Source organism: Otolemur garnettii, unplaced genomic scaffold (genome assembly GCF_000181295.1).
Source record: "Otolemur garnettii isolate 467f Iridium unplaced genomic scaffold, OtoGar3 scaffold00082, whole genome shotgun sequence".
In the NCBI taxonomy this organism is placed as follows: domain Eukaryota; kingdom Metazoa; phylum Chordata; class Mammalia; order Primates; family Galagidae; genus Otolemur; species Otolemur garnettii.
Window position 1 is genome coordinate 969,469 of NW_003852477.1, and position 24,395 is coordinate 993,863.

Consider the following 24,395-nt stretch of genomic DNA (forward strand, 5'->3'; position numbering starts at 1 on the left):
AGAGGGCTTCTACTTTTAGAGAGACTTTAAGGTGTCCTGCCTCTCCCACCAGTAAGGGCCTTTCCAGGTAGCTTTTCAGCCCACCCTGTAGCTCCTGTTTACCTTTAGGGAGGTTTTCAGGAAAAGGATACATAGATTTAAATAGACAAATATGAATGTACTGACAGAAAAAGATGCATAGTCTTCCTGATTTGCAGAGCAACATGTGCCGTGTTAGTTTAAGAATTGGAGTGGAGGTAGGTACAGAAATGGCAGAGCTATTTTTGTGCTCAAGACATGTCTTCAAAGGAATAGTTGAAAGAGAGCTTGAGTTTTTCTGGCATAGTCACAGAAGATCCGCATCTCACTGAGCCTAATGTTGGGCCTGCTTACATGGAAGCTGGGATAGCCAGAGCAGATTACCAGGCACAGGGGAGGAATGAACAAGCTGGATCACTTGATGAGAGCCCCAGAGTTAACAGTAAAGGTTTTAGATATTAGGAACTGAAATTTTTAATTTACTTTTGGCTGTTCAGGTTTTGGATCCAAACATGGACCTTCGAACAGTGAAACACTTCATATGGAAGAGTGGTGGAGACCTTACCCTCCACTACCGTCAGAAGTCCACGTGAAGGAAGGGCCAGTGCTCCTGGGTATTCATTTACTCTCTTCCTCTATGGTCCCAAGAGTAGTCCTAGGAAGCCCACTGAGCCCTAATGGGAGCAAAACTCCTAACAGTCGACTTGGTATGGACCGAGATTATCTTTCAATTGAAGTGACTAATTGAGATGTAATATAGAAACCAGTCTCCATGTGTAGATTAAGCTGTCCCCAAAGGAGCAGAACGCAAGAACAGAAGAGCCCCAAGCAGACACTGTTTTGCAGGATGTACAGAGAACTGACAACAGGCCAGTACAGACTTTGCTTCCTCCTTTTGTTTCAAAGGATTTTGTCTTTGTTAGCACTTGTTAGTGACACATTGGTCAGGGCACATCTGTCACCGTGTTTCAACCTCAAACCCATACGCTCTCTAGCTTTTTTAAGAGAGTACATTCCATTGATGCAGTAGCTATGAACGCTTTTTCCAAGTTTGTCATTAAAAAAAATCAAATTGTTTTCACCATTTAAGATAGTTATTTTTAATGGGAATTTGCTGTTGCAAAATTTGAGAACCAGCCCATTTCATAATAAATGATTAATGTTGGGCTTGTTTTTAATATTGCATCTCAGATGTATTCTTGTAGGAAGATCTGTTGAAATTCCAGGTGCTGGAATCACAACACTTGGACCGCTGGGCCAGAGTTTGTGCAGCCTCTGCCTAGCAATGCTGCACCCCACCCCCATAATGCCCTGGCTGTGTAGCAGCCCCAGGGAGGTGCAGCTGTTTCACCCCTTCCTCCACTGTGTCCAGTTTTATTTACAGGCACAGCCAGCTGAAACCATAGGTTCTTGCTCTAGTGAGCAGTATGACATCATTCAAACTTAAGATCATGATGAAATTTTAATTTCATTCAAATGTTACTTAAAACCTACAGTATCGGAGTAAAGGGATATCATAGTTAATTTGATATTCATAACCTGGAAGTACATGTTTGTTTTTCCAAAGTTTTATATGCAGGTTTTTGTTGTACCTGTATCCTGATCTTCTTTTCACTGTTCTTTCTAACAATCTAAAGCTTTCATAGAATCATTTGGATCTTGTACAGCATATAATTTATTGGGGATAAACACTTCAACTTTTGGCAGAAAATACTTAGGATTTCCCCAAGGTCATTTGTATTCAGAGTAGACCAGTGGTCCACTCCCATAAAACTACATACACAAGCCTCCTGTAAGAAGCCAGAAGCACAAGTGCCTTCAGAGGGCAGTTTATTCCAGTCCATTTGCCTCCCCAGCTTGTGTGTGGCCTGTCCCCACAATAGCAGGGACTGGGGAGTAGGGCAGGGGAAGGTTTTTTCTTTTACATCTTCACAGGTTCAGCTGGGGGCAGCTGTTGGGCCTAGGTCCATACCTTACTATTTGAGATATTCTGATCCGCACAACTGCAGAGACAGGGTTCCCTCACTGCTGGCCAGCTTCCTTTGGAAATTGGACAGGCCATTGTCTCCTGCACTTTGAAGAAATGAGCAAAGACATGGCCATATTTCCAATGAGCTGAAATGGTTATTCTCCCTTCCTCAGAGAGCAACCAGCTTCTTTTTTTTAAAAGTCCTTTCTATCTGTTGGATACAACAGCGCACTTTTGGTGCATATTTTTTAGCAATAGTTGTGAATTAATGGCAAAAAAAAAAACCAAAAAAAACACCTCATTTACCAGCCCTCAGTTGTGTTTGCACAGGGGCCTTTGAGCTAAAGAAACAGATTTTGCTGGGTTATTTTTGCCCTGTGTGCTGAGCCTTGGGTGGTTGTGCTCCCTCCCTGTCATAGATCTGACCCCCAGCATGATTATACTCATTTCCCCTCCAGTAATAAAATTTCCAGAAAATTTGACAGTCTGCAATGCCAAAAGGGTAAAAAATCTGTATTTCAGTTGTGTAGAATAAAGGCTTTAGTTAAAATACTTCAAAGTGTGGTATACATTTTTTCCACTTGTCATTTTCCTTTATTGTAGATTATAGAGAAAGAAACCTCTAGTTTCATGTTCACCCTGGAAATTAGGATTGATACCCATATTATCCCCCAATTTGTGAAGGAGAGGAAAGTAAAAGGGAGGGAAGAGCCAGAACCTTTGGGTGAGGGCAACTTTGGGTTAGACTGCCAGGCTGCAGAGTTAAGGGAAGCTGGCCCCGGAACAGTCCTGTGGCGATTCCATTCTACTTCCTGCATTCCTGCAGACTTGACACTGGGCTCCCGGACAATCCAGGACACAATGGCTCACTGTTCTACAAGCTTATCGGCTGCTCCAGTAGGCTTGACAAGGGCTTTTTTAGTGTAGTCACAGTGCTTAAAACTTAGTGTTACTGATTTGAGGTCCTTCCCCTATCCCCTACCCCCACAACAGATAGCCCTTGTCCTGCAGACCTGACAGAGCTGCTGAGTTCCCTGTATGTACACAGACATTACAAATCATGCTGGAAAGGTGAGACTCTCAAGTGGGCACAGGCTAGAAGACAAGACCAAAGGTAACTCTCACAGTAATCAGCAAGGAGTGTGGGACAGTTGAGGATCCAGTCAAAGCAGCATCAGACTGCAGTTGATGAGGGGCCATCTCTAGATGGAGCACTCCTCTTCTGCAGGAACTGAGCAGAGCAGAGGCCCCACCCCAAAGGCACCTAGGGGTGGAGAGAATAGCTTCCTCTTATACTATAGGGAAGAACAGAAGGACTCTTACTTACTCTTGTCTATGCCCCAATTCCTCCTGGCTGTGTGAAGAGACCTAGTTGGCTATGAGAGTTTGCTTAAGATGGTAAACTTAAATTTGCAGCTTATATTCACTACTGGGGCTAGCTGGATCCCTTGTATATAGAAAAGACATAGTTGTTTAAGTTTGGGCTACCAGGTATTGCCACTGGGAATACTAGGTCTGTAGAGTGTAGGCTCTGAGGAAAAAGAAACATGGTGGTCTCTGGGACAAGCGAATCTCTGCTAAAGGGACTAGAATTTCCAACACCTTCCTTCTAGGAGGGATAAGCAAGTACACTGCCTCTCTCCAACCTTGACTGGCATGTTAGCTAACCTGAGCCAACTGTGGAAGTAAGTATAGGGATGCTGGCACGTGACAGAGGAATCAGTGATTAGAGTTTGGGGGTCTGCTAGCTGAGCTGTGCAGGAATGATCAAGGCAAGCCCTATTTAAAGCAATCAGGCCAACAGGCAACACCAGCCCTTTCCTTCCTTACCTCATCTACATGTTGGATTATGACATGACTCTGCTACCTCCTGAGCAGCCCCAGTGACCAGAGCAGGAGCAAACACTGGACCTGAGGGGGCATGGCCAAAAGATGCCCTCCCCCAAGGTGCATGGCCATCTCTGATTATACACTGAAGCTTCATACCTCACCTGTGCAGGGAATCCGTCTTCTTCTACCCTAGCTCCTGCAAAATGTATTTAATCTGGGGTACTGTTCCTAGCCCTCTACTACCCCAGAAGGACTTGTTTGAAATCCCCAAAGCCAGGACCATCAAGCAGGATAAATGCTGGGAGGCCATCTCCTGGAAACCAAAAGTAGTGTCTGACCAGACACAAACGCCCTCTGCCAGCAGAAGTTCCTGCACATCACACCTGGAGCTGCAGCTTAGGAAGCTTAAATGCACAGAGCTGGGCTGCCTGCCCACACCTGGGCCTTATGAAATGTCGTTAGGGACCCTGTTATAGCCCAGGGTATTATTCTGGGCTAGAGATCTGGGCCTGGCTGGCTGGCTGGCCCCTCAGCCTCTACCCCCAAATCTGAGCTCTCTGTGCTTGCTGGCTCTTCCTCAGCCTGAGCTTCTAGGAGCTCAGCAGATAGCCCATCTTCTGGTGAGGCTGTAGAGGTGAGACTGTCTGGAAGAGTCAGCTGTGGCAGGTGGTCCCGCTGGATTTGGGCACCTGGGCTGTCTAGGAAGGAGACCTCAAACTCTGACCCAGACCATGTGGCCTCACCTGAAACACAGAAATTATGGCTAAGGAGGCCTGCAGAACACAGGGCCATGGTGCTAGGGCCAGTAACCCCACTGTAACTGGATGGTCAACCTCCAACCCACCTGAGGAATTCATGGCAGCCTTCCCAACAACCTGGGGTCCTTCCCAGAGGACTTCAGGAGGTACTAGCCACTCACCACCCCGCTCATGAGAACTGTTGGTAGAGCAGACATCCTCTGGCCCTGAGGCTGAGACAGCTGTGGAAGTCAACACTGTGGAAGAGGGCAGACTGGACCACACACTGGCATTGCTGCTGTCCAAGAGTGAAATACCTGACACGTCCAGGAAGCCTATGAGAGGGGGGCACAGTTTTTGCCAGCACAAAACCCTGACCACTGGAAAGCCAATACCCTGGGTTCACCCTGCCCTGTTCCAGGGGCATCTGGCCCAGCCTGTAAAACTTTCCTCTTCTCAGCCCTGGTGATGCCTCTCACCCAACCCGAGAGGTCCCCATTGCCTATTTCTGAGGAAAGAAAGGGACCTGGGCATGGTATCAAGGGAGTAGAACTGTGGTAGTTGGCCATCTCCAATTTTCTGTGTGACCTAAAGTAGGCCATCTCTCTTCTCTGGATTACGGACTCTGTCCCTGCACTAGACTGAATGATCTACAACTATCTTGGAATATGTGTGATATAAGGGGTCAGCAAGCCCCAGGGAAAGTTCTGGCACTGCTGAGAAAGTCCAGCTACGAACCCAGGTCCGCTTCTCTAGGGGCTACCCAGTACCTGGGTCCATGACTCGCTGCACCGGAGGTGGAGGGTGAAGAGTTGTCTCCATATGTGGAAGTCCCACAAGGTCTGGAGCATCATGGCTGGGACTCCCAGGTTCAGGAAGTGAGTCCTCCATGGGGGAACTGGGGGTCTGCAATAGGGCCTGGGGAGCCAGGAAAGAGGAAAAAACAGGGAGGGGACAGTCAGGACAGGACTTTGAGATAAAGAAGTTTATAGTCCAACCTTACCATCAGCCGACCCTTGCCCCGTGAGCTCCTCTGCTTAAAGGAAAGGAACAGCCATACCCTTCCTCTCTAGGCAACATGAAGTCAGGCAGAGAGGCCTGCCTGGGACCCCCCTGCAGTGTGGACACAGAGAGAGCACTCTCTCCACTGTGCTGAGAAGCCCCAGGTGCCCATCCAGCCCCAACACATTCCCTTTGCTGCCTGCGCCCCCATCAGTGGCCCACAGAAGAAAGGGCCTTCCTTGAATTCAGGCATACCTGGAGAGATTCTCAAATGCCCCCAGCACAAACCCCATGCATCAGCCTAGTACCCAAAGGTGCCTTCAGAACTGGCTCATTAGCTATGAAGGCAAGGCCAGTACTTCCTTGCAGACTTGGCCAAATAACCATCCAACAAGGACTCGAGAAGCCCAGCTTCACCACAGACTCCCTAAGGCATTCAACAAGCACATCTTAGCCTCAGTTACCCACTCATGAAATGAAGATGACAACTAGTGCCTCATCTCTACCCTTATCATTATATTCAAGGGGTAAGATAAGAGAGCCAAAAGTGAATTTCACTCTCCCAGGGAGGGCCATCTGGTCCAACTGGTCCCAGAAGCAGAGATGCCTCTAAGAGCATAAGGGCCTCCCAGACATCCCTGGTAGAGGTTGCTGATGGCTCCCCAAGGGCAACCTCCAGAGTCTTCTCTCTTCCCAGCTGGCAGGTCCCTCTACCCACAAGAAACTCCCCTCCTCCCCTGGCTGGCAGATGCTCCCCACATACCTCCATATATTCACTCTGCCTGGAACCCATCTCTGGGGCCGGAGAGTCCAGTGGGGTGGGTCCAGGAGGCAAGGCACCATGCAGTGGGGTGCCAGGCAGCAGGTCACCAGGCAATAGGGCAGCAGGTAGTGGGACACTAGGGAGCAGGGCATCAAGCGGCAGGGCACCAGGTAGTGGGGCATCAGGTGGTGAGGCCCCAGGGAGGGGGGAACCAGGCAGTGGGGCATCAGGTGGCAGGGCACCAGGTAGTGGGGCATCAGGTGGCAGGGTACCAACTAGCAGAGGGTCAGGTGGTGGAGCACCAGCCGGCAGGGCATCAGGTGGCAGGGCAGTAGGTGGCTTCTTGTGGTTGGGTGGCTGAGTTGGGATCCGGTGTAGATACCCATAGCCGATGCCACACCCCAGACTGCCAAAGGCCAGAAATATCCAATCCAGGGGCTTACCCCATAGCCCTCCCTCCCTTTACCACCCCTACCAACTGTACTAAGTGGGCTAGAAAGGGAACTTCTGGACCAGTGGTCAGCCTCAGTATCCCATGGGAATGTGTGGTATATGCCCACTGGTCAGGCCTTGTCACCTAGTCCTGCAACCCTCCAACCCCAGGAAGTACCTGCCATCTCCACCCCAGGCTGCGTTGGGAGTTACAGTCACCTCCCGGCAAGAGTCAGTCTCAGAGTTATAAACCATCAGCTTCAAGGGCTTCCCCTCATGGGATTCGATGAGTGTAAAGAAGTCTTCAGACTATAAGAAACACACTGCACCTGTGGCCTGCTCCCAGGACCAGACTTAAAACTTCAAAAAAAGAGATACTTCTCATGGACAGCACCCATCTCTCTGCATCCCATCCAGGGGAGCAGCTGGGGAGGGCCAAGCCATGGGTTCCTCACCTCCTGGAGGATCTGGTCTGAGCCAATCACATAGTCTGTGTAGGACCGCAGGCCAGCAAGAGCAGCAGGTGATGATGGTTGCACATCCTGGAAAAAGAATGAAGACTATCAGCCTCTTGCTGGGTAGGTGTGGGGTGGAGGGGTGCAGGGCTCAGGGGAAGCCACCTCCCCAGGTAGTGAGTAGGAAGGACACTATTCCTGTCCCCAAGCCCAGATTCCTTCCTCCAATCTACAGCCTGACCAGCAGAGGGCAGCACAGTGGCATGGCTCAGCACCAGCTCTTGATCCCTGGTTCCACTGATGCTAGGGTATGATTTAACAAATTATTGAAACTCTCTCAGCCTCAGTTTCCCCACACTTAAGAACAAGTACATAGTTACCTACCCACAGGGTTGCTGATAGGATTAAAGAAATACATTCAAAGAAAGAAAACCACACTTTGGCCACAGTAAATCCCCAACTGCATTGCTGTTCCTGCTGTAAGCATGTGGCTAAACAGCCCAAGGGTCAGAGGTGAGGCCAAAGAGCAAACTGGATACAAGCAAGGACTGCTTTCTGTCTCAGAAAGCTCTACCACTCCTAATCCCCCAGTCTCCCTGGGAAATGCAAAGGAAATCTGTATCACCAGTCCCAGCTTATTCATGGGCAAATAGAGGCTGGCTACAAAGATTTAGAAATGTGGCTAAACTCCCACAAAAAGTCAGTGAGCAATAAAAATGACCAGAACCCAAATTTCCAACTTCTAGCTCAGGCACCCTCCCCTTCCAATAAGCCATGGGACTGAGCATTTGAGAACACAGACACCACTGATGTGTGCAGAGGTCAAGTGTGCACGTGTATCTGTAAACAGATTCTAACATCTATGACAGCTTAGTCACTGAGGTTAAGATACTGATTCATCATATAACAATATGCCAGAAAAACCACTGTATATACAGTCATATTGCTTAACAACAGGGATATATTCTGAGAAATGTATCTTTAGATGATTTCATCATCGTGTAAACATCATAGAGTGTCCTTACATAAACCTTTACAATACAACCTACTATCCACCTGGGCTGTGGTGAAGCCTATGGCTCCTAGGCTATGTACAGACCTACACAGCATATTACTATAGTGAACACGGTAGGCAATTCTAACACAATGACAAGTATCTACATAAACAAAGAGAAGATACAGTAAAAATACAGTATTATAATCTCAAGGGGCCACAGTCTGATTTGTATGTCTGTGTGTCTACAGAGGAAGAGGGAGACGAGGGGAGGGGGGAGGAGAGAGAGACTAACACCAGCAGCAGCATGCTGGCAGCACAACCACCATTCCAGTAGCTAGCATTCCCACCTTTCAAATTTAGTAACCTAGGTATAAAAGGTAAGACAGTGCCCAAAGCCACATGGCTAACAAGAAGCAGGGTACCCTCTTTAGGTAGTAATGAACTGCCCTCTCTGAGATGAACTGGACTGTGCCCTCATAGAGTCCTCTAGTAAACTTGTCGGTTGTTGGCCTCTCTGACCATCTGGCTCTGATCCCACCCCTCTCCTGCATACCCTCCCTCCCCCGACAGCCCTGCTGACCCCACCCGGCCCCACACTCACCAGCACGTGCCACACGTACTCGTTGGCTCTGCTGAAGCTGCAGAAGCGTACACTGGCACCCAGCAGGCCCTGGCCGCCCCACATGTTGCTGGGCACCACCTCCACCTCACGCACCCTCATGGTCTTCATACTGAATACCTCCAGCTTCACAGGCTTCTCCACGTTGGCCTTCAGCAGTGCCCTCAAGGTGTCATTTTCCTTGTTCTGCAGAGGTAGTGAGGCTGATTCCAAGGCCACCACCCCCCATGCCAGGGCTGGGACCCTTGGACAAGTCTGGGCTTGAGATAAGGCAATGGCCTTGGTGGCCAGCAGCCCCAGGAGGGCCTGTAACCACTGCAACCTTGCCTCCCAGCACTCCCAAACCTTCCTCCCCCAACCCACCAGAAGACATGACAAAGCAAGCAAAAAGCCTCCTGTGTCCAGAGCACTCCAACTGCCCCTCTGAGCTTCCCCTTGGCCAAAGCCCTCATGCATGGCCTAGGAGGCAAGCCTCTTAGGCCTTGTGGCCACCTTCAAGAGTCCATCTGTCCCTAGGAGCTCAGGAGGGGAGGAGGAGGGGGCCCCAATAAGGCTCTGAGGATAGCCCCACAAGAAGGGGAGATAGGCTACGCTCCCCCTAGAAGAAAAGGAAGGGAAGAGCAGACTGGGGCCTCTGTGAACAGCTGGATGGAGACACACACATATAAGCAAAGCAGAGACAAGGTAGAGAGCCTCACCAGCCTCGAGTGCCCAATGGTGAGGATGAAGTCAAAGTAGGGCTCCAGGCCTGCCTTCTGGGCTGGGGAGTTTTCCTGTACCTGTCCCACAGCAGAGGCCAGAGTCATGCACCAATCCCATAGCTGTCCGAAAAGCCCCCCACAATCAATTTCAGAAACCATCCCCACTCTCAGTGTCCCAGTGAGGACAAATGCCTGGCACAAACTGTTCTGGGAATTGTCAAGGGCCTTTCCATCCATCCTCTCTTCCTACCTTCCTAGTCACAAACACATGTACTCTTCTTAGGAAAATGGTTCTTTCCTGATTGTGATACACAGATGCTTCTAGAGATGCCTCATAGCCAAGGCAGCCCTGGAGACTACCAAGAGGCAAAAGGGACACAGGCTAATACAGGACTGTAGGAATGCTGCCCCACAGACTGGGACTGGGGCTGGCCGGAAAGCCAAAAGGGTTTATCAGAAAGGTTTATACTGGATAAGAAGGGAGGGCCCTGACATGCAGTGGAAGCCGGCAGACCCAGGAGGAATGTAACCAGAGCTGTGCCCAGAAAGGAGTGGGGAAAGCCATCTGTGACCAGATCACAGGGCGTCTCAGACCCTGGAGTAACAGACACAAGCTCAGTCTAGCAGACAAGGAGACCCTCTGAGGCATGCTGATACAGGAGAGCTGACCCTGGGGATAGATTGGGCCTGAAGTAGGGAGCCTAGTGGGTAAGCAGTGTTAATCCCAGTACCCTGGCTGTGGCCTGAGGAGCCTCCCCAGAGCTCATCTATGCCTCACAGTCTCACCTCCATGCCCACAAGAAACACCTTCTCTAGGAGGCATGCTCAGGTCCAAGATGCTCCCTGCCACTCCCTGAACTCCCCAGCTCACTGCAATCTCTCAAAACACAACCAAGCCTTGTAGGCGATGACAGAAATCCATCTCAAAGGCCCCATTTTACAGAGCCTCACTGCAATAATGTGGCCTTTGTCCCATGGTCCTGGACCCTGAATGTAGGCCCACACTGACAGGGCTTTGGCTGTGGGGACTTGACCCATTGGTCAGGCATCAACCAGACCCCAACCAAGAAGGTACAGCACTATGTGTTCTCAGGTTCTCTACCCACCAACCCCTCCAGCCTTCAATTCTTGAACTGAAGGGAACCACTGAGAACTACTGAACCTGGGATCAGGGCCAGTTTGCCCCCAGAATTAGGACTCCCTTCTGGCAACGTCACCAATTAAGCCACTGCTTGTCACCTCCAGAAGCTGCATGGCTTCCAGTGGGAATGACCCCAGCAACCAACTCCTACCCTAGCTGGCCTGGCCCAGAAGGTGGGCCCTGCCCTCTGTCCCTTCAGGGGTCTTGTGAAAACCATAAGACAAGCCTGGACAACATAGTGAGAACTCATCTCTATTAAAAAAAAATTAAAAATTAGCCAGGCACAGTGGCACCTGCCTATAATCGCAGCTACTTGAGAGGCTGAGGCAGGAGGATTGCTTGAGCCCAGGAGTTTGAAGTTGCAGAGAGTTAGGATCATGCCATTGCACTCTAGCCCAGGCAATAGAGTGAGACCCTCCCTGTCTCTAAACCCACTATCCACCTGCTTCCCTCTACCACATTGTGTGTCAGCTACTCTCCACCATTTTTTTTTTTTTTTTTGAGACAGAGCCTCAAGCTGTCCCCCTGGGTAGAGTGCCATGGCATTACAGCTCACAGCAACCTCCAACTCCTGGGCTCAAGCAAGTCTCCTGCCTCCGCCTCCCAAGTAACTGGGGCCACAGGCGCCCGCCACAACGCCCGGCTATTTTTTGGTTGCAGCCGTCATTGTTGTTTGGCGGGTCCAAGCTGGGGATTCGAACTCGCCACCTTAGGTGTACGTGGCTGGCTACTCTCCACCATTATTAAGGTCCAGAGGCCCCCTTCCCAGGCCTGGCCCACCCCTAGCCCATCTAGTCTGCCTACTCTTTCTTGTGGCCTTGTCCTTAGCCAGGCTCCACTCCCCTTCCCTCACCAGGGCCTTGTGCTTGTGCTTTCCATGGCTCCACAGCTGAAATAATCTATGTTGCTGCCACTACACCCCACTCCTACAAAACTACCACTCTCCACACAGCTCTCACTTAGGGGCAACTTTCACACCAAACTCCATAGCCCCACAAAGTGTGCTGCCCTTCATAAAACTTACACTCCATTTTCCCCTTCAGGGAACCTAATGAGTGATAGTGGCTTGCATTTACTAAAGGTGGACTGGGTGCCAGGGGAAGGCACCACCTCCCCTGCTTTGTCCATCATTTAACCTTTTCTAACCCCAATTTACAGATGAGAACAAGTACTCAGTAATTCAGTAATCTGAACCCAGGAAATCCAACCAAGGGCCCGCCCTCTAACCACTGCTCTGTAACAGCAGTTTTTTGGAGAATCCTCCAATACTCTAAGCTTGCTGAGGGGGGACTTTTCCAATGTGCAGGGCACACAATAAGAAGGCAAATATTTATAGAATGCAACACAATTATTCAATTTTTTTTAATGTAAGCAGGTCATTTCACTCCTACAGTTAAAAACTTCTAATGGCTAGGCATGTCAGGATAAAATCCTAAATGTTCATGACAATCAATATGCAAAGTTCCAGGCAGTACACCTCATCCTCTGCTAATCACCTCCTCAGACCCTCACATTACCCAAGCATACCAGCCTCACCTCCTGGCATTTCCTCAGACACAAGCACCACACACCTCAGAGCCTCTGCACTTGCTGGTCTTTCTACCTAAGATACTATTTCTCTAAATATCTGTACTGTCTACTCTTTACTTCCTTCTGGAGCATCAATTCAAATGGTACTTGAGCTGAGGCCACTCCTGACCACTCTATCCCAAACACCACTCATTCAACACCCATTCACACACCCCTGCTTTTTTTTTTTTTCAAAGACAGGTCTTGCTCTGTTGCCTGGACTGGAGTGCAGTGGTGTAATCACTGTAGCCTTGAACTCCTGGGGTCAAGCCATCTTCCTGCCTTAGATTCCTCCATTCATCGCTCTTTATCCCCTTACCCTGCTTTATTTTTCCTGCTGACAGTTATTACCGCCTACCATATATTTCTTTACAGTCTCCCTTCTCTCCCTACCAGCATCCAAATGTAAGCTCTATGAGAATAAGGACAATGTCTGTTCTGTTCACTGCTTTCTCTCTGGTGCCTAGAACTCTGCCCACAGAATCAAAAATATCTGTTTTTGTGAATGATGACCTCTGATTCCTTGACCTATCTCCAATCTGTCCCTCTCCATCAGGGCCCTCCTGTCTTCACTGCCATTATTATTTCACTCTCCCATTTTGCTAATATCCTGGATTCTTTTGCCTCCCATCAAACCTGTTGGAAGGCAGTAGTGGCTGGATGCATTCCACACTTTCTTACCAACGCCTCACCATGAAAAAAGCCCATCACCAAGCACAAAGCCTGTCAACTCTGGGTCCTCATAACCAGCTTGGCTTTTATGTTAGAAAATCCCTTCTTTAACCCTCCCATGTGGTAGCTGGTAACAGACTCTCCCTTCAACACAGAGACCATCCACAGCTGCGCACCAAACCAACGAACTTGCCTATCTACACCCATCTCTGCATCCATTTGCTTTTCACAAGGGAAGAGGGGGATGCTTCTTCCCTGTTGTACTTAGAGGTCAGAGACCCTTCTGCCACTTTCTCCTCCACTACAACGCCCACCCCATCCCGGCGCTGGCACAAATCTCCACCGTAAATCTCCATCTGGCTGCGGGCTCCTCATCTCAGCTTCGCAGCCCGGCCAGATTCTAGGAATCCCACTCCGTCTCCACTTTCCAGAAGCCTGTTCATCCAGACCTCACAGCAGCGGCACCTAAAAACCATCCCCTGCCCCCACCTCACAAGGCCCTCTCTGGAGTGTTTCACCCTGCCCTCCCCAGCCGCAAATGCTCTACCCGAAGCTTCCCGCTGCACTCTCCTGGCTTCCCCACTCTTCACTTTCCCCTTTGAAGCCCTTCGGACCCACGACAGTGGCGTGCTTGCTGGAAGCTGGTGACCCCGGAAGCTGGTGTCCACTTGGCTAGCTCGACCCCCGGGGCTGTAAGACCCCAGGCGGGGACTGCCGGCTCTCCCCAGGCCCGGCACGGAGCGCTGCACACGGTGGGCGAACATAAATTGTGCTAAGCGCAAGAATGCGTCCGACTAGAACTGGTTGGTGCATTCGCCACCAGGAAGAGTGCCATTCCCAGCGGCCCAACCAGGAAACGCTCCCGGTTCCTGCAGAACTGGCACTTGGGGTGGGCGCAGGGCCCTACCGCGGCTGTAGACTGGCGGGAGCCAAGATTCCCGCGAGGCCGCCTCTCCTAGGAGGTTTCCACTAGGCAGGGCACACTGCCAGCCACCTGGGCGACAACGTTCAGGCCGAGGCCCCGCAGCAGTCGCCAGCAGGCCAGCGACCAGGCGCGTCTCTGCGGGCGCCCAGCCAAAGTCACCAAAGCCGGGGGTGGGGGGCGCTCACCTCGAACAGGTGGAAACCCTCGGTGCCGCCCGTGGGCTCCTCAGCGCTGGTGCCCAAGCCCATAATAGTGAATCCGCTCGGCGCCCACAACCAGTACAGCTAAACCGCCACGACAGGCACACCCGGCGCTCCGACCGCGGCTAGCTCTCTCGGCGCTCGATTACCTGTGCCTTGTCACGTGGAGTCCTTTGCTACTCCCATTGCTCGCTCTGACGCTCTTAGCAACCGGCTAGCAGCCCCGTTTCCAAGGACGCTCGCGCCTCCAACTTGCGGCCTCTAGAGGCGTGCCTAGGACCCTGACTCCGGAATCCGGCTTCGCTCAGCCCCCACCAGACCCAGACTAAGAGCCACTAGCAGCCCGAGATGAGCAGCAATGATGCCTCCCTCTTGGTGCGTGGACTGGAGCTACCCGGCTGCTCCCTCCGAAACACTTTGTCCCTGGCCCAGTGACCCTGCACCCTGCTGCTCTCCTGCCACCTCTCTGGCCACACTTCGCTGTCCCCAGCTGTCTCAGGCGCTTCTGTCCTTTTTTCCCTCACTATCTCTGGCAAGTGTATCGGCTTTGGTGCCCTCTGTGTATCCTGGGCCCCAAATTAGCATCCCCCACCCAGTCCTGTCCCCTGAGCTTTCCCAAATCAATTCATCCATCTCCATCATCTTGTCATCCACCCCAGCCTGGTCTGTGCTTCTTCTACTTCCCTTGCCTCAATAGATGGCACCACCATTTGATCTCCCAGCTTCCATCCGCACCTCTTCCTTGTACCCATCTCATAGTCCTATCTGTCAATGAGAAATGTCATAAATGTCTTCTGGGTTCACCCACTTATTTTTACTTCCTAGGCCAGGACCACCACCATCTCTTCCCTCGACACCTGGGACAGCCTCCCTCCCATCTGGTTTCACTGCTTCAGCATTCTTCACCAGCACCACCACCACCACCACCACATACACACACTCACACACACACACACACACACACAGAGCGGCCAGAGTGGTTTTTGCAAAAGTGCATGTCTGAACACATTCTTCTCGTTGAAACCATTCCAACTGCTTCCTATTACTCTTAGGATGATCTCTCAGCTCTTTCAAATGACCTACAAGGCCATTTACAATCCAACCACATTTATTCCCAACCAAAACCCACAAACTTTAGGAGAAGTGAGATTTAGCTTTAAAATCTCAGCCCCAATGACTGCATGACCTTTGTCAAGCCATAGGCTCCATGGGCTTCAGCTTCCTTAACTTTGAAAGATATAGAAAGGATCATGCACAAGATAATGGATGAAAAGCCCTTGATAACAGTTTTCAACGTTATCCCACAATAACTTTTTCTTTTTCTTTCTTTTTTTTTTTTTTGCCATTTTTGGCTGGGGCTGGGTTTGAACCTGCCACTTCCAGCATATGGGACCAGCGCCCTACCCTTTTGAGCCACAGGCACCACCCCACCACAATCACTTTTAACTATAATTATTTGTATAATTTTTCTTATTATTGGTCTTCACTCTTTCCCCTTATTCCATTCATAACACAAAGGCTGAGTTGAATTCCTAATTACATTTGAAGAAGATTGTGTTGATAATCCCCAAATAAACAACACCAAACTCCTTTCCAGGGAACTGCATGGAGTGGCTTCCAAGGCTGCTAAGGACAGAACAGGACCTGAATGTTCCCTCTTTCTCTTCCCTTTCCTTAACTGAGGAGGGGGAGGAGATAGAGAAGGAAGCAGACCACATACCATCTGGGACAGGACAGAGACAGAGAAGGGATGGGAGCTGTTGCAACTGTGTCTTTCTCCACCTAGGCTAGGATCATTTACTATAGCCAGGAAAAGTACTTTCACCACGTACAACAGGCTGCGGTTGTGGGCTTGGAGAAATTCAACAATGACCCTGTGTTACAGTTCTTTAAAGCCTATGGGGTCCTCAAGGAAGGTAAGTACTTAACAGCATTGGTCTTATGACCCTAGGTACTAGCCTAGTCCTAACCCTCTGGGCTTCACCTGGATGCCTACTTATATCCTAGTTATGTTCCCATGACAATAGTCTTATACTCAGTGACTGGCTTCCCGGGTAAATCCATAGAAGCCTATATAATCCCTATCTAGTTGATTTTTGAGACCTCAGAGTGCTCCCTATCCCTGCTCTGCTACCTCAATTTCCCCATCTATAAAATGAGTGGTTGAAGAGACGGCTGCATGATTATGGAACTAATTCCAGGCCTGCAAGCTAAGAGCTGGTAGTACAGGAAGAGAAAGAGGAAGTTTTAGGTATGTGTACAAATAGGTATGGTGCAGGTGCAGGGAGAGGAGGCCCCCGTGTAGGTGCCAGACTTGCCTACATGCAGCAGGCAGTGCTGCACTTGGGGTTGGCTGAGCTGCCCATGGCCAATATCAGGGAACACAGACAAATGGACTCAGTAGCTCTTGAGCACTAGCTGGGAGTGCCCTGCCTAAGGTCCTTCTTCAGAAATGACCCAGCCAATAATTCCAGCCTCATAAGTATCCGCACAAGTACTTATAAGTATACTTCGCAGCTCAAAGACCTACAGCCCCTGGCAGCCTGGGCCAAGGTACCAGTAGCCCTCTCAGGGAGCTCCAGTCTTCATGGAACTCAGGCCACTGGGGACCTTTCCAACCAGTTAGTTTTCTGATTCTGAATAAAACCAGGTGGTGCCAAGCCATGGTCAGCTCTTATAGAGATGCCATGAGTCTGCTACAAAATCTCCTGGCTTCTGGGTGGTGCCTGTGGCTCAAAGGAGTAAGGCACTGGGCCCCATATACTGGAGGTTCAAACCTGGCCCAAGCCAAAAAAAAAAAAAAACTGCAAAAAGAATTAAAAATCCCCTGGCTTCTGGGAATAGACCCTGAAAATATAACCACGTGGTTTCTCTTTGTAGAGCGCATCCAAGATGCCATCAGTGACCTGGAGAACATCCAGAATCACCCAGACACGTCCCTGTGCTCTATCATGGCCCTTATTTATGCCCACAAATGCTGTGAAACCACTGGTGAGTTCACCCATGCTCAGCCAGACCTGGCCCACAGGGTAAAGAAACCCCCACTCCAGAGATTCAAGGACTGCTAAACGAGATGTGTACATTTGTAACTGTGAAGGTGCAGGTGGCCAACAAGGAGTGGCTGCTGCCCCCTCCCTCAGAGAAAAGCCCATGCCTGCACTCAGTTGAGTGGGAGCAGGCAGAGAGCATTATATGGGAGGGGTTCTCCCTCCAGATCCTAAGAGTTGGGGAGATTGCCAAGACCTTGCCAGAAAAATCAAGCCAATATAAATAATTCTACCCAATCTTCACCTCTCTAGAGACAGAAAGAGGTTCTAAGAATGACTATAAATGGCTATTTCCCACACAGAATGAGTTGTGGGGCCTGAGGTAGAGAATTCAGTTGTGGTCTGTCTGCTGAGCACACTGCTGGGCACAGAGAAGAAAAGATAAATCTCAGAAAACCTGGTTCCAGGACTGATCAGCCCCATGGCATCTCAGTCAGCTACATGTGTTAAGAGAGCCCCACAGTGTCTGTGGTTTCCTGAGTTCTCAATGTCCCCCAGAGAAGCCGGCAAACTTCCTCACCCTAACTCATATTCTTCCTCCACTCTTGGATTTACAGACCGAGAAGCAATTCAGGAGCTAGAGTGTAGCCTGAAGGAATTACGCAAGAAGGCCAGCGATACTGCCCTGTACTACGCCAGCCTCTTCCTCTGGCTTGTGGGCCGCCATGACAAAGCCAGAGAATACATTGACCGCATGCTGAAGGTTTTTTATGGCTCCAGAGAAGTACCCACCACAAGCATCATGAGGGCAACACCTGAAGAAAGCAGCATTCAGGCTCTTCAGAGCAGGGTAGTCTATTACTCTTAAAAACAACCCTGAAACTGGGGGAGGGCTGCACCCAGGCACTGACAAGACTAGGTCTCACAGGTACCCCACCCATATTGTCTCAGGGTTTAGCAGCAGTCACATATTGGTATTTGTCCAGAGTCTGACCTCTACAGAGGTTTTCTGTGGCCTACACTATAGTTTGAATAAGTTGCTGACATTTAGAAGTCAGAATATTTTTACCCAGAAAAGTCCAGATTTCCCAGTTTTATTTGTTTGTTTTTTAATCCAGCTGCACTGCCACAATGGGCCAGTGCCTCCCTGCAGTGACCTGCTGCATATGAGTGGTGGCTCAGCTTATAGGTCTGAACTAGCAGGGCTAATAGCAACTTTTAAGGGTGTAAAAATTGGTTCTTAGGGAGGGGATGAAAAATCTTCCTTTTTATGTATAAAACATAGATATACATGCAGTACACAACATATAGATATAGTACATCTAGGATATTAAAATTTCTTAGAGGGGGAGGAATTGGTTAGGAAAAAATATCCAAAAAGATTGCTTTGGGCTTGGCGCCCGTAGCACAGTGGTTATGGCACTGGCCACCTACACCAAGGGTGGTGGGTTGGAACCCGGCCCAGGCCAGCTAAACAACAGTGACAACTGCAACAATACCAACCAAAAAAATAGCTGGGCGTTGTGGCGGATGCCTATGGTCCCAGCTACTTGGGAGGCTGAGGCAAGAGAATCACTTAAGCAAGACTCTGTCTCAAAAGGAAAAAAAAAAAAAAAAAAGCTTGCTTTGAAGAGTAATAATAGAAAAAGAGAAATACTAGTCTAGTCCATTGAGGGATGCTTTAGGGGAGGGGTCTTCCAAGTGTCCCTTCAGTCCTATTTTCCAGGCCTGGCCCTCCCCATCTATCAGGAAAGGTTGGGTAAAATGGCTCCTGTTCACTCACTTTAGAGGGCATTCCCTGGTTTTGCAGCCATGCCAGTCCCCACCTTGGCCTTAGGAGAGGAGGTCAAGAGTGGTCCTGCCTGGGCCCTTTGCTGGCTCCTAACCCCAGAGTAAACAGGCAAGAACAATAATGGAGACGCTTCTAAGGGGTCCTTTAGGCTGGGTTGTGAAGACTAGTAGTAGGTTGGCAGGTGAAGAGATTTGGTTGGAAGTGGGAGGAGTGCTAGGCAGGGCACTCCAGGCAAAGGAACAGTGGGAGACCTAGCCATGAGAGAGAGCCGGGCGGCCCTGGGCTCAGCATGTGGTTGTGCTAGGCAAGGTTCAGCATGCCAGGTGGGGAAAGGTAGGTCATAGGCAGGCTAGATTGAGGTTGTGCAGGAGCAAGGACTTCATCTTTCATGTTGTTCTCATCTCAGTGCCTTGTGCTCAGAGGCTGGGTGGACCTCACCTCAGACAAGCCCCACATTGTGAAGAAAGCTATCAAGTACTTGGAACAAGGAGTACAGGACAACAAAGATGTGCTGGGGCTGATGGGAAAGGTGAGTAGTTGGGAGGGGAGAGGTGGGAGTACCCCTGGCTGGGCCTCTGGAACCAGAGACCAGCAGGTGACCTCAGACCAGACCCTTAGCCTCCAGGTGCCTCATCTGATAGATCAAGAGCAGAGTCCCAGAGGGTGGCCAGAAACAGCAGCCCAAGTCATACAGCAGCCCAGGGCCCACTTGACTTCTCACACTCCTTCCTGCTTGGTTGGAGTTTTTGTCTTTTCTCCATGGGGACTTCTCAGGGTTGCTTTCTCAGTGTCTGACTTCTTGACTCTCTCTGGCTTTTTCTCTTTGCCTCTGTCTTAGTTTTACTCACTGCTCCTTTCTTTCCTTCCTTCCTTCCTTCCTTCCTTCTTTGCTTTATCCTTCTGATTTCACCTCTTTCCACCTATTAAATTCACTTAGTTGGCCATAAGAGAAGGAAAGTATATATATTTTATATGTTTTGTATTTTCTGCTCTTAATTTAAATTCCTTTTTCTTTTGTGACCCTCATTAAATTGATCTTGAGAGAGAGACTATTTTCTCATTCTCTTTCTTCTGTTTGTGTATATTTTTCTTACAATATGATTACATACTCATCTAAAAATAGATGTCTAAAAAAGTCAAGAGATGAATTTAAATGATAGCCTTAATCCTAACAATAACTCATGTTAACATTTTAGGGCAGTGTCTTTTTGCCACACTTGGGTTCAGTGTGTGCCTGAACCCAGAAGCAATGGAGATTATTGTAAGGAGGCTTATCAGGGACCCACACCCATAGGAAGAAAAGGTGGGCTGTGAACAATCACAGCAAAGGCCTTGGCCAACTCTATGGGGAATCCTGGAGCCAGGGTTGCCCTTCAGTGAGTGTCCTCAATGACTAGACATGGGATGTAAACTGCCCCAGGGAGGGGTGTGACCTGCTACGAGGCAGCTCCCGTCAATCATGGTTGATTTCAGAAGGGAGACTCCATTAAAAGCCATCAGCTGCCAACTCTCCAACTCTCCTGGTCCTGAAGGTGGCTCACACATAGCAGTCACTAGCGGGTAGAAAATGGTGTTGTTTTGTAATACAGTTTTAATCCTAGGGCATATTGTCATTTAGTTTCTTTTTCTTTGCATAAGCACAAAGTTTGAGCATCTACATAAAGAAAATCCCTCTTGTATGGGCATAATGTAACGTACTAACCCAGCACCCTATTATTTGGATATTAGTATTGTTTCCAGTTGTACACTTCTCTTTTTTGAGACAAACTCTCTCTTTGTCACCATGGATAGAGTGCTGTGGTGTCACAGCTCACAGCAACTTCAAACTCCTGGGCTTAAGCGATTCTCTTGCCTCAGCCTCCCAAGTACCTGGGACTACAGGTGCCTGCCACAGCACCTGGCTATTTTTTGGTTGTAGCTGTCATTGTTCTTTGGCAGGCCCAGTCTGGATTAGAACCCACCGGCTCCAGTATATGTGGCTGGTGCCCTAGCCACTGAGTTACAGGTGCTGAGCCTCCAGTTGTACACTTTTTAAAGAGTGATGCAGTGAACACATTTAAACATAAATCTTCATTATTTAGAATAATCCTCTTGTTTTTAATGAGAAGCTCTTAATAGAAGACTACTGTAGATCTGACATGAGCCACCCTTTCAGAGCACCATGTCATGTCTCTCCCAGGTGAACCAGGTAGCTGGTTCTGGCCTGCAGAAGCTATGACCCCAGCCTAATAGACCTTGAAAGAAGAAAAAGAAGTCCACAGTCTTGCTATAGAAGGAGTTGCCCACAAACCTTAACTGACACATAGTTGCTAAACTGGGTTTCAGTGAGCAGTTTCAGTGATGAAATTCAGGAAAGTGAATGGGCAATTTGTGGCATTAGAAAGTGCCCAGTGACCCCAGTTCATCCCCTTGGGGTGGCCCTCATGTGACCTTGCTATATCCCAGATCTGCTGAGTTTCCCAAATTCAAGGCTCAGTTGTCTCCCTGGCGCCCCTGCCTTGCCTGTCCAAGAGCCCAAGACCATCTTGAACCTTGATTTGTCACTTGGAGTGATGACTCCTTTCTCCAGCATCTGTGAGGGGCTGCTTCCCTTGGCCTGAGGACTCCTTCGCCCGGCTGAGAGGACCCATAGCACCTATGTGTCAGGTCTGATCTTGTTTTGTGGAAACACTGTCACCCCCACCTCCCTTCATGGGCACTGACGGAGGCTCTTCTCTTCGGCTCCCAACAGGCAACATACTACATGATGCAGCAGAACTACTCAGAGGCCCTGGAAGTAGTGAACCAGATCACTGTGGCCTCAGGGAACTTCTTGCCAGCCCTAACCCTGAAGATGCGGCTGTTCTTGGCTCAGCAGGACTGGGAGCAGACAGTAGAAACGGGACACAGGTGAGCTGTGGTACCAATGTGCTATTTCCTCCCTTTCCAAGCCAAGGATGCTAATACCTAAACTACAATCTTATAAGATGGGGGTAGGGGGGAAGAACAAGATACAAAGTAAACATTGCCAGTAAAGGAGTTATAAATGGCATATGATCCAGGAGGAAGAAGGGGAGGATTGATATAAGCAAATTAAATACCCATCTTAACTCAAGGGCAAGAGCTGTGGCCTACAATGAATAAATCAAGAAATGGAGGGATATCCTTGTTAGTATAGTGGTGAGGAAAATAAATACATAAATTAATTAATTTAATTAAAGAAGTAGAGGGGTAGGCATATCATGTAGAAGAGATATGGATGAAGCCATCACAATAATCCACAGAATGAGAGTTATAGAGTGGAAAGCAGTTACCTCTGAGAAGTAGCAGAGAGTGAAGGGAAAGGAGGACTAGGGACTATTGCATGATTCAGTTGTTTTTTGTTTTTTGTTTTTTGTTTTGAGACAGAGCCTCAAGCTATCCCCCTCGGTAGAGTGCCATGGCATCACAGCTCACAGCAACCTCCAAGTCCTGGGCTCAAGCGAGTCTCCTGCCTCAGCCTCCCAAGTAGCTGGGACTACAGGTGCCCGCCACAACGCCTGGCTATTTTTTGGTTGCAGCCGTCATTGTTGTTTGGCGGGTCCAGGCTGGGGATTCGAACTCGCCACCTTAGGTGTATGTGGCTGGCGCCTTAGCCGCTTGAGCCACAGGCGCCGAGCCGCATGATTCAGTTTTTAAACTATGGGTATATACTTTAATAAAAACTTCAGGGGAAGCCAGGCAGGTGGCCAGTCTTAGTCATAGCTGCTTGAGAGGCTGAGGCGAAAGGATTACTTGAGTCCAGCCTAGACAACAGAGTGAGACCCTGTCTCTCAAAACAAAAAAACCTTCAGGGGAAAACAGTCACTGGCGACTTTAAGAATTTTAGTAGTGAGCTGATTTTATAATCCAGAGAGCAGAGAGTTCAGGAATTACTGGGACATGTGAGAACCATTAGAGACAGCTTGAAGAAGGGAGGGGTGTTTGATGGAAGTCTTTTTGTAGATCCCAGACCTCTGAAGCTTATCTCTTTAAACTTTTTACCTATTGTTATCACAGTAGTTCTAAAGTGTATCATCTTAATTTTCTTCTAAAACAAGTTAATGTCCCACGAGACATCTGATATCCCACATAGAATCAATTATGTGGTAATATACAGGGCAGCTCTGAAACAAAGCAAAACAAAATACAAGCTTCTTCCCTCCTATGGAGAGATATGCTAATTTCCGGAATTTGAATCTTATAGGGAGGTGCTGGGAGCTAATCGAAAGTGATGCCACCCTGCACAGCCCACAGGTGCCATACCACTTGTGCAGTGCCTGTGTGGGCCCTCAGCTTCCCTCTTGCAGTGCAGAGCTGGCCAGTGTCTTGGCTAGAGCTTACTTTGGAGGCTTGGCCTTGAGCCAGCCACTTACCTGGAAGCATCTGACTGAAGGCCACACCCGGGTGTGCGTGGCCCCTCCCTTGGCTCTGCTGTACCCACATACAGGGAGGCAGTGTTTGGTGCCAGCAAATTTAGTCCAACACCATGGTGCCTTTCCTCATAGAAGTTTTCCCAGGGAGTGGGTACATAGAATTTCCTCATTGTTTTTTAAAACTCTGCTCTATCTATGTGTGTTTCTCTTTTTTCACTAATATTATTTTTTTCTCTCTTGTTTTTCTTCATCAATATTAAAATAGTTTGTCTCTCTTATTACCTAGTCTTTTTAAAGAACCAGCTTTGTGTCTCCTTATTGATCACTTGTGGGAAAAAAAAAAGAATAAAAATAAAGAACCAGCTTTGAGTTTTATAGATCCTTTCTATTTTATCTTTGTTATCTAGTTTATTAATCTCTGTTCTTAACTCTATCATGTCCCATCAATTCCTTCCTTGGGAGTTATTATTCTCTTTTCTTTTTTCTTTACAAGGATGTAAACAAAAGTTGAAGTTTTTTGAAAGTCTATTAGGCAGTTTCACCAGTGTAACATTCTGCACACACTTCTAGAGCCTTTCCCTTGACTCAATGCCTAAGCGTTTAGTCCCAAGAACATCTGAGTATCTTGTTGCACCACTGATTAAAGTAAAACAACACAAAATGCTATCACTTCACCCAAAAGTGGTTCTTTACATCTGCCCTTTTTTTTTTCTTGAGACACTCACTTTCTTGCCCCCAGTAGAGTGCCTTGGCATCATAGCTCACAGCAAAAATCTGCCCTTTCTTTATGGCTCTATGGGTCATTAGCAAAAGACCTATTGAGAGCTTTTAAAATGGAGTCTGTTGTTATTTTCTAACTCTTGAGTTGGATCCCTGGCTCATCCATTCTCAATCTTATTTTATTTTATTTTATTTTACTGAAAAGTAAATGTATTTCAGGTTAATGTGAGGGTACAAACAACCAGGTCAAAATATTTGATTTTGTTAGATAGAATCCCTCTTGTGGTTATGTCCCACACCAAAAAAATGTGCCAAACACCCCCACCCTGTGCCCATTCAGTAAGAGCACCCCAACTCCTCCCCCTCCCTTATTACCCCTCCCCCCAACTTGAATTGAAATGAGTCTTTCTCCTATGTGGGCATGCATTGGATTGTCTACTGGCTTCATGTTAGTATTGAGTACACTGAATAATTGCTTTTCTTTTTTTTTTTT

At 48.7% G+C, this 24,395-nt stretch overlaps 3 protein-coding genes across 5 annotated transcripts in view; 2 read left to right on the top strand and 1 right to left on the bottom strand.

Moving 5' to 3' along the window:
* The window catches only part of WDR48 (WD repeat domain 48), a 54,538-nt gene extending 51,992 nt beyond the window's left edge, over positions 1–2,546 (top strand). The window contains exon 19 of the mRNA XM_003794471.3: positions 516–2,546. Within this exon, the coding sequence (XP_003794519.1) occupies positions 516–611 (96 nt within the window). The 3' untranslated portion in view covers positions 612–2,546. The remainder of the gene's footprint in view (positions 1–515) is intronic.
* On the bottom strand, positions 2,532–14,135 carry GORASP1 (golgi reassembly stacking protein 1). 2 transcript variants are annotated; one of them, XM_012808043.2, is made up of 9 exons: positions 14,016–14,135; positions 9,521–9,601; positions 8,805–9,008; positions 7,207–7,293; positions 6,930–7,060; positions 6,320–6,725; positions 5,325–5,472; positions 4,737–4,889; positions 2,532–4,560 (listed from the first exon to the last, which is right to left on the bottom strand). In XM_012808043.2, exons 1-9 carry the CDS (start codon positions 14,076–14,078, stop codon positions 4,313–4,315), a joined length of 1,521 nt encoding a protein of 506 aa, XP_012663497.1. In that variant the 5' UTR covers positions 14,079–14,135; the 3' UTR covers positions 2,532–4,312. The 2 variants fall into 2 exon arrangements, with proteins under 2 accessions (XP_012663497.1, XP_023371712.1); XM_023515944.1 differs by lacking the exon at positions 14,016–14,135 and adding an exon at positions 13,453–13,580.
* Positions 14,136–14,378: 243 nt separating this feature from the next.
* The window catches only part of TTC21A (tetratricopeptide repeat domain 21A), a 39,137-nt gene continuing 29,120 nt past the window's right edge, over positions 14,379–24,395 (top strand). Inside the window, exons 1-6 of one of the 2 annotated variants that reach the window (XM_003794476.1) lie at positions 14,379–14,405; positions 15,817–15,946; positions 16,911–17,021; positions 17,635–17,801; positions 19,216–19,338; positions 21,541–21,698. In XM_003794476.1, the coding sequence (XP_003794524.1) occupies positions 14,379–14,405; positions 15,817–15,946; positions 16,911–17,021; positions 17,635–17,801; positions 19,216–19,338; positions 21,541–21,698 (716 nt within the window). The remainder of the gene's footprint in view (positions 14,406–15,816; positions 15,947–16,910; positions 17,022–17,634; positions 17,802–19,215; positions 19,339–21,540; positions 21,699–24,395) is intronic. The other variant, XM_003794475.1, reaches the window with a different exon arrangement.